Source organism: Pelodiscus sinensis, chromosome 5, assembly GCF_052426305.1.
Source record: "Pelodiscus sinensis isolate ZL-2025 chromosome 5, ASM5242630v1, whole genome shotgun sequence".
NCBI classification, from domain to species: Eukaryota; Metazoa; Chordata; order Testudines; family Trionychidae; genus Pelodiscus; species Pelodiscus sinensis.
Genome location: NC_143056.1, coordinates 125,108,804 through 125,118,706, shown reverse-complemented (window position 1 = coordinate 125,118,706; position 9,903 = coordinate 125,108,804). Strand labels below are relative to the sequence as shown.

The 9,903-nt window shown below is 42.3% G+C and overlaps 1 protein-coding gene across 1 annotated transcript in view; it reads left to right on the top strand.

Annotated features, from left to right (window-relative positions):
- Positions 1-1,139: 1,139 nt before the first annotated feature.
- Positions 1,140-9,903, top strand: part of LOC102455899 (NACHT, LRR and PYD domains-containing protein 3-like) — a 28,085-nt gene continuing 19,321 nt past the window's right edge. Inside the window, exons 1-3 of the mRNA XM_075928358.2 lie at positions 1,140-1,419; positions 2,794-2,934; positions 7,418-9,167. Of these exons, the coding sequence (XP_075784473.2) occupies positions 1,140-1,419; positions 2,794-2,934; positions 7,418-9,167 (2,171 nt within the window). The remainder of the gene's footprint in view (positions 1,420-2,793; positions 2,935-7,417; positions 9,168-9,903) is intronic.

The following is a 9,903-nucleotide window of genomic DNA, read 5'->3' as shown; positions in this document are numbered from 1 at the left end:
GGAAAACCACGTCTAGATTGTCTACGGACGCTTTTCTGCAAAAAGTGCTTTTGCGGAAAAGCAACCTGCCAATCTAGACGCGTTTTTCCGAAAATGCTTTTAACGGAAAACTTTTCTGTTAAAAGCATTTTCGGAAATTCATGCCAGTGTAGACGTAGCCTCTGAGTGTCAGCCCAGAAAGCCAGGGCGACGGTTAACACTTTCTCCCCAGAGGTGTAAAGATTTACAGAGGTGGAGTTTCCCCGCTCTGTTGTCCCCCAGCTCTGCTCTGAAGACACCAAGCCAGGCCCTTTCCCCTGTTTTAAGCCCTATGCAGGCACCATCCTCTCCTCACTTTCCCTGTACTTCCTGTCCCTTGTTTGTTGTTCCACCTCCACTGACTTGTCCAGGTGCCTTGTCATTAATAAGCCCTTAGTTTTGTTTCTCTCCTGTTTTTTAGGGGTGAGCATCTGAACAGTGTGTCGGGGTTACAAGAGGGGATGGAGTCTCTCCACGGTGCACCTGTGAGATGGATGGAAAGAGCATGAGCGGGGCAGATATGTCTGGAAAGGAAGTGAGAATCAGCATTGCTTTAAAATCAGCTAAAATACAGACTCCTGCATGTGGGAATTCAGATTTTCCTAGGAAAGAGGCCCTGAAAACTTCTCTTCCGCTTTTGTTTGTAGCCTCCCCACAGCTCCTTCCTCTTTGCAGCCAACAGTCCTGAGATCATTAAATCTTCTGGACAGAGCCCAGTTAGCTGATTTCTTGGAAATCTTTTTTAGTTTTATAATTGCTGGATATTTCTTTATAGCTGTTCCTGCTACTCCAGGATACCAGTAACTTCACAGGGCTGTGGCTGTGTGTTATTTTCTATGTCCCACAGGACTACATGTGCCATTCATTTTTCTTAAAATCCATTTGATTATTTCATCCTAAATTGCAACGGGCTTTACAAACAGTAATTAAGTGACATAATGCTCCTTGCTGTTAGATGAGCAGTTGCCCCTTTTTTACCATAAGGAAACTGAGCACAGAAAAATATCACTCTCATCACTAGACTATACTTCTTCCCTCTACATAGGAATAAGAGTTGCTATAACTTATTAATTATTAATTATGGTACTTTGCATTTGAGTTTTGCTTTCTGATATCTGGTGATGGAAAACCAAAGCAGCAAAATCAGTGACCTGCTTCTAAGTGCCCTTGACGACCTTTCTCAGGAAGACTTGAAAAGATTTAAAGACAAAGTCTCACACTCTGCCTTTGAGGGGAAGGGTCTCATCCCTCGAGGTCGGCTGGAGAATGCCGACAGGATAGACACTAAGAACTTCCTGATGGGATTCTACGGTGGAGACGTTGTAGATGTAACCATAGATGTTCTCACTGAGATCAAACGCCAAGATTCTGCTGCAAAACTCAGAGTAGAAAGTGAGAAAGGTAAGAAACCCAAAGATACTGATAAATCCAGGAATGTGCCCTGGGGAAGCAGCAGAGAGAGTAAAATATGAACATTTGTGGCTTTTAAGGGTTTTTGTTTGTTTGTTTGCTTGCTTGCTTGTTTTGCCTTTTCTACCAAAAATTCAACATTTTCCATGGAAGGACTGGGGGAAGGAGGGGAGGTAGGAAAGAAATTCTGTCCAGCTCCAGTAGTCTCCCACATGTGCTGCTCCTGCTCAGTTGTGGAAGGTGGAGGGGAATAGGGATAGGGCTTTACCTCCTCTCTGTTTCTCACTGTCACTTTAGGGTGCTGGGTTCCCCCAAAGATACACGTCCTTTGCTGCCCACAGAGCAGGTTTTGCAACAACCCCTAGTTCTTGTGCGGGAATTACAAGGGTGTGCAATCAGGACCAGGCTTTCTCCCTCCACATCAGCACAAACATCAGGTCCAATCTAAGCCTATTCTAGCAATAGAATCCATGACACTGTAGTTATGGGTGAGGTGGCAATGCCATCATAAAACCTGGGGTAGGATTTTCTAATGTTAGGTATTGGTTAGGGATGTTAAATATGGGTTAATTGAATAGTCAAGTAAACCCATGAATTCTTATTGGTTACTCGACTATTCTATAGTCCCCAGGGGTGGGGGCACACTCTGACCGCACTCCCGAGAACCCCCTGCCACTTCACATTCCTGTCTCTATATCAGAGGCAGCAGTGTGGGGTGCTAGGCAAGAGTTGGTCCACGAGGGGAGCCAAATTAAAAACCAGCTCCTTTCACAGACTGGCTGCCTGTTGCAGGGTGGCAGCAGCCCGTGTCTAGGGGTGGGGGTCTGAGTTCCTAGACCTGGCATGAGCCAGCACTGAGCCGAGCTGCCTGCCTGCCTAGCTCCTAATTCATTTTAAAGGCAGAGTCGCAGCAAGGGTATTTCCTGGACTCATTACCCAGGACTGAGCTGGACTGCTGGTCAGCCTGCTAAAAAATATACTAGTGGACGAGATGCGGTAAGCGGTTAATCAACTACACTAATACATCGCTAGTGCATGTAAAACCGCAGGGCAGATTGGCAGTGACTCTGAGGTTTTTTTCCTCTCCCTCTGCAGTGTGTGGGGGCAGGTGGTTTTCCAGGATTATCTGGATATATCTTACTCCCCTGCCATTGCAGACATCAGGCAGGCATCCTGATCCCACCTGTGGCACATAATAGTCTAATTTCCTGTGGACTGTAATACTTGGGTCTTATTTTGGTTGTTGCATTTCATGAGCAGGTACTGGGGAGTGTTGAAAGCTTGTTGCATGCGGGATGTCAGACTACAGTATCTGATGGCTTCCCCCTGGTCTGTAATATTGTTGCAGTTAATCTCCCTTGTTAGTTTTGTCAAAGGAAAATAAGAAAACAGCACAAGTTAAAGAAGAAACAAGAGGGAACGACAGACAATGGAATCAGGGACCATATGCAGAGACACATCATGCTAAGGAGCTGCGAATTGATAATCCATCTCTGAAAGGCTCTGGTAAGACTGCACTTAGAATACTGTGTCCACTTCTGAGCACAGTTATGCCAAAAAGCTGCATATCAAATGAGGGGAACTCAGAGAAAAACAATAAATACAAATAGAGGACTGCCCTATTGACCTGTGAAGAAAAAATAAATATACTGAAAAGTTATGGCCAAAATCTTAGGGTATGTCTAGACTACATGGCTCTGTCGACAGAGAAAGAACTGCTCCAGTATGCCTCGTGAAATGAGATTTACCAGAGCGGTCGACAAAGGCTTCCCTTGTCGACCGCGGCGTGTCCAGACTGCCCTGCTGTGCCGCCAAACAGCTCATCGGCACAACATGGCGGCCATTTTGATATAAATGAAGCAACGATGATTTAAATAGCTGCTTCATTTTTCTATGTCTAGTAAACTCATCTACATGGCTCTGTCAACGGAGCCATGAAGTCTAGACATACCCTTAGGGCAGGCATGTCCAAAGTCCGGCCCGCGGGCCAATTGCGGCCCGTGTTCCGGTTTAATACGGCCCCACAGGTAATTTGGCAATATCTATCTTTTATGGCCCCCAACGAATCATATGTATTGAGATGAATACATTGTAAAATCTCAGTTAATGTCAGTTGGTCTAAATCAGTTATAAATATATTTGGACACAACATGTATACTTGGTGTTATGTTCCTGTTCATATTTTTTGAACTTAAAAGTTGACAGACAACCTTTATTACCAATAATATGTAATGTACTTTACAATGTTCCTGACATATATTTCAGCTTCCTGGATTTTTTTTTCATCTGGCCTTCAGATATGAAAGGCAGAGTGATTTAACACCTGTTTAGATTTGTCATCCATGTGACGAAATGAAAAGTATGCCGTTTGCAATAAACTTTGCATAAAATAGTTAATTTGCATTTAATTTTAATGGTTCAAAGAATGTCAGGCAAAATGGTCGGCCCTCACGCATGTTCACTTCATCAAATCTGGCCCTCTTTGAAAAAAGTTTGGACACCCCTGCCTTAGGGTATGTCAACACTGCATTCCTCCTTCAAGAGAAGAATGCAAATGCAAACAAATGAAATTGCAAATGAAGCGAAGATTTGCTTCAAGGAGCTGACAGAGGAGGTATCTGAGCCTCTAGCTATCATCTCTGGAAAATCATGGGAGACAGGAGAGATTCCAGAAGACTGGAAAAGGGCAAATACAGTGCCCATTTATAAAAAGGGAAATAAGAACAACCCAGGAAACTACAGACCAGTTAGTTTAACTTCTGTGCCAGGGAAGATAATGGAGCAAGTAATTAAGGAAATCATCTGTAAACACTTGGAAGGTGGCAAGGTCATAGGGAACAGCCAGCATGGATCTGTAAAGAACAAATCATGTCAAACCAATCTGATAGCTTTCTTTGATAGGATAACGAGTCTTGTGGATAAGGGAGAAGCAGTGGATGTCATATACCTAGACTTCAGTAAGGCATTTGATACGGTCTCGCATGATAGTCTTATCAATAAACTAGGCAAATACAACTTAGATGGGGCTACTATAAGGTAGGTGCATACCTGGCTGGATAACCGTACTCAGAGAGTAGTTATTAATGGTTCACAATCCTGATGGAAAGGTATAACAAGTAGGGTTCTGCAGAGGTCTGCTTTGGGACCAGTTCTGTTCAATATCTTCATCAACGATTTAGATATTGGCATAGAAAGTACACTTATTAAGTTTGCAGATGATACCAAGCTGGGAGGGGTTGCGACTGCACTGGAGAATAGGTTCATAATTCAAAATGATCTGGACAAATTGGAGAAATGGTCTGAGGTAAACAGGATGAAGTTTAATAATGACAAATGCAAAGTGCTCCACTTAGAAAGGAACAATCAGTTCCACACATACAGAATGGGAAGCGACTGTCTAGGAAGGAGTACAGCAGAAAGGGATCTAGGGGTTATAGTGAACCACAAGCTGAATATGAGTCAGCAGTGTGATGCTGTTGCAAAAAAAGCAAACATGATTCTGGGATGCATTAACAGGTATGTTGTGAGCAAGACACGAGAAGTCATTCTTCCACTCTACTCTGTGCTAGTTAGGCCTCAGTTGGAGTATTGTGTCCAGTTCTGGGCACCGCATTTCAAGAAGGATGTGGAGCAATTGGAGAGCGTCCAGAGAAGAGCAACAAGAATGATTAAAGGTCTAGCGAACATGACCTGTGAAGGAAGGCTGAAGGAATTGGGTTTGTTTAGTTTAGAAAAGAGAAGATTGAGGGGGGACATGATAGCAGTTTTTCAGGTATCTAAAAGGATGTCATAAGGAGGAGAGAGAGAACTTGTTCATCTTGGGCTCTGAGGCTAGAACAAGAAGCAATGGGCTTAAACTGCAGCAAGGGAGGTTTAGGTTGGACATTAGGAAAATGTTCCTAACTGTCAGGGTAATCAAACACTGGAATAAATTACCCAGGGAGGTTGTGGAATCCCCATCTGTGGAGATATTTAAGAGTAGGTTAGATAAATGTCTATCAGGGATGGTCTAGACAGTATTTGGTACTGCCATGAGGGCAGGGGACTGGACTCAATGACCTCTCGAGGTCCCTTCCAGTCCTAGTAGTCTATGATTCTATGATTTGCATAACGGCATCCGGCTGCTTTCTGCAATACTGCATTTTGAGGAAAAAAAGATTTTTTAAAAAAAGAAATGCTTTTTTTGATATAATACTGAATCCTTAAAAAATTGTGTTTAAGGGTTATTTTGAAGGAAGGATTTCTCTTCGAAATAACCCCTTTTTTTCTCAAAATACGGTATTTCGGAAAAGCAGCCGGACGCCATTATGCAAATGAAGCGCAGGAAATTCAAATCCACGCTTCATTTGCAATTTTGTTTGTCTGTATTTGCATTCCTCTCTTGAAGGAGGAATGCAATATAGACATACCCTTATAGAGGTACGAATTCCACATGGACACATGCAGGGTTGCTTGTATGAAGAAGTCATTTGTTAGGCACTTATTGGGTCAATTTACTCTGTATTAGGAATTGTGTGATGACTATTTGTAGAAATGCTTCACATTATGGTTAGTCTGTGAGCTCCTACTCAGACGAAAACATACTTTTTGTTTGTTTCGTGTGGTTGGCACATGGCCTGTAGATTGGTTTAATGGTGCCCATGGTTTAAATGATTTGAAGGATATTTTAACACTTTTAATGTAACATTCCAAAGTGCTGCTAGAATTCTGAATGGGATTCATAGTTCATATTCCTCATGACCTTTTTTTGCCTTGTGGGCCCTTTCTTCTTTCTGGACTACATCTCCCACATGCACCTTGTGACTCAACAAGAGAGAAAAACATGGTGCCTCAGGGATGATATAGTCATGTTAGGGACCTTGGCTATAGAGGAGAGTGAGCCTTTATATGCAAGTCAGCTATCCACTGAAACAGTGGCACTTCCCAAACTACACTACTCATGATTAGAGATGAGCCTTGACTGAATACCCATTTCCAGTCCTATCCTGCAGTGTGTGGAGAAGCAGAAGCAAGAAATAGGAGTGGAGGGCGAAGCAGAGAAGAGTATCCAGAGGTAGGAAAAACAGAAGGGCTATGTCTACACTGGCGCGATCTTGCGCCAGAGTTATGCAAATGAGGCTAAGCATGGAATATCGCCGAGCCTCATTTGCATATCTAATGAGTTCCCATTTTTGCGGAAGAGGCTCTTGCGCAAGAAGGAGCTGTCTCCACTGCCCCTTCTTGTGCAAGAAAAACCCTCTTGTGCAATGCTGTTACGCTGCTTATTTTCAGGCATAATGGCGTTGTGCAAGAGGGTTTTTCTTGCGCAAGAAGGGGCAGTGTAGACAGCTCTTTCTTGTGCAAGAGCCTTTTCTGCAAAAATGGCGGCTCATTAGATATGCAAATGAGGCTCAGTGATATTCCACGCTTAGCCTCATTTGCATAGCTCTGGCGCAAGATCGCACAGTGTAGACATAGCCAAAGAGATTAAAAGAGCTGATGAACAAGAGGGGAGAGAAAATATAACCAAGAAGCAAGAAGAGAAGCAGTCAGAAATAGTAAAAAGGTACTGTGGGGACAGGGAGGAGAAAAGAGAAATAAGATAGAAACTAAAATAAATGATCAAAAGGGGGGGGGGGAGAATGATTTACGTTATCCTTGTTTAGAAAAGAACTTAAGCAAATTCTTAACTCTAAGCACATCTCAAATCTCATTCATTGTAATGGGACTTAAATCTGTGCTTAAGTGATGAATGAGGACCAAGGGGAGAGATGATCATGAACAAAGTAATTAAACTGTAAAAGACAAAAGACTATTTTTAACATGTAAAATCCTAGCAAAATGTCAAGTCACATGATGTGGCACTAGTAGAACGGAAAGAGTAGAATGCCATCAAAATTTTCTTTGGTCCAAGTTCTGGATATAACTAATGAGTGGCAGTTCACATGACCTTTGGTTGAACACATGTATACAGTATGTCTAATGCTTCATGCCACTGTCTTTGAATTAGCTTACCAGAGGAAGTACAGAGAACATATACAAGAAGAATATCAAGTAATCGAAAACAGGAAAGCTCTCCTGGGCGAACATGTGAGTTTAACCAAAAGATACACAGAACTGCTTATTGTAAAGGAACATCGAGGGCGGGAGGAGAAAAAACATGAAATCATCACCAGAGGAAGGAGACACGCAGAACTGATGGCTCAACAAACCAGTCTCACTCAGATTAATCTTTTATTTGATTCTGATGGAAATTTACAAAACCCAAGAACTGTTGTGCTGCAAGGAGCTGCTGGGATTGGGAAAACAGTGACAGCGAGAAAGATCATGTTGGACTGGGCAGCTGGAAAACTCTACTGGAAAAAGTTTGATTATGTTTTCTATATAAATTGCAGAGAAATAAATCATATTCTTAAAAATCAAAGCGGTGCCAAAAATCGAAGTGTTGCTGATTTGGTTTTGAACAATTGTCCTGATAGAGAAGGACCAATTAAAGAAATCTTTGAGAAGCCAGAAAAACTCCTGTTTATAATAGATGGTTTTGATGAATTAAATTCCTTGCTAGACATTGATGATGTTAGCCTGTACATGGACCCATTTGAGAAGAGGCCAGTGGAAACCACCCTGTGCAGTTTATTGAGAAAGAAGGTTCTTCAAAAATCTTTTTTGCTGATCACTACGAGACCAACAGCTCTGGAAAAACTAAAGGAGAATCTGAAACTTCCACGTTTTGCAGAGATAATGGGATTTTCTGCAGATGAGAGGAAAGAATATTTTCATAAATTTTTTTGTGATGAAAAGAAAGCAACAGAAGCCTTTAATTTTGTCAAAGAAAATGAAATGCTCTTCACCATGTGCTTTGTCCCCATTGTGTGTTGGATCATCTGCACAGTTCTGAAACAACAAATGGAAAAAAAGGAAGATCTGACACAAACTTCAAAAACAACCACATCAGTATATTTGCTCTTTCTCTCCACCCTGATAACAGATCATATCACTGACACAATAGAACAATCTAAAACTAACCTCTGGGCGCTTTGCTCATTGGCTGCAGATGGAATTTTAGAACGAAAAATACTGTTTGAAGAAGATGACCTAAAGAAACACAATTTATCCTTGTCTAACATTCACTCTCTCTTTCTGAGTAAAAACATTTTTCAGAAGGATACAGAATATGAAAATGTCTACAGCTTTATTCACTTGAGTTTCCAAGAGTTCTTTGCAGCTTTGTTCTATGTGCTGGAGGAAGATGAAGAGATAATGAAAAATTCTCTGTCTTCTAAGAAAGATGTGAAAAGCTTGCTAAAAAATTATGGAATATCTACAAATAATTATTTGATGCTAACAGTGCGTTTCTTGTTTGGTCTCTCAAATAGAGAAAGACTAAATGACACAGAGAAAAAATTACATTGTAAAACATCGTCTGGAATAAGAGATGATTTATTGCAGTGGTTTGAAGAAGAAACTAAAAAAATCTCCTCTCTTTCCTATAAGACCTATGAGGAGCTGCATGACCAGCTTGAATTGTTTCATTGTTTGTATGAGAGTCAGGAAGAAGACATTGCAAGAAGTGCAATGGATAATTTCCAAGAAATTAGGCTGGAACATCTCAGGCTCACAACAATGGATGAAATTGCTCTTTCGTTCTGTGTAAAAAACTGTAGTAGTAAGCAGTCACTTTACCTATGTAATTGTACCCTTGGGATTGGAGAACGAGAAGAAGGATGGATAGCAAAGCTACGCAAATGGTTGTTTCCTCTGTAAGTATCAAAGTTTATCAGTTATATATTTGAGAGAGTTCGTCTGACTCTGTGAGACTGTCTGTGTGCACATGTGTGTTTCTTCAAGACTGTTCCTATATGGTAAGAACTAGGACCACCAAATTTAATACGCAGCTTCCTCTTATCGTGACTTATAGTAAGGTCAGGGTTTGGTTGTGCCAGGAAAATGGGCTCCAGACAGTGGAAAGCGGCTGGCTGGGGGCATCCCCTCATCATCGGGGACTGCTCCAGCCCTGAGCCTCCTGCTCCCCATGTGCTCTTTAGGGAGAGGACCTGAAGCTCCCTCCCTGATTCATACAGGGACATTTCTGGCTGTTCCCCTTCATCAGGGAGAGCGAGAATGTGCACAGTTTGTTGCATTCCTCACTGTGGCTGGGGTGGGAGAGGTGCAAGGGGCAGATGAACCTGGATCTGCCATACACCCCTCCTCTGGCTGTACCCACTGGAGCAGCAGTGGCCATGGAGAAGGGCTTTCCACCTGGTCCCCAGCTGCTGCAGTGAGAGTGGGCTAGTCTTTTGTCCCCACTGCAGCCTTCAGACTAAGCCCCGAATCCCCAGCCTCACCTCAGAGCAAGGATTTAAATACCCCCCCCCCAAATGAACTGAGCTAAGGACCCGAGCAATGGAGGGTAAATCTTCTAGTTTACTATAAATCAGTAAATCCATAGAGTGGCATCTCATCATGTCACCATTATAATGCCTCCTTTTCAGAGGT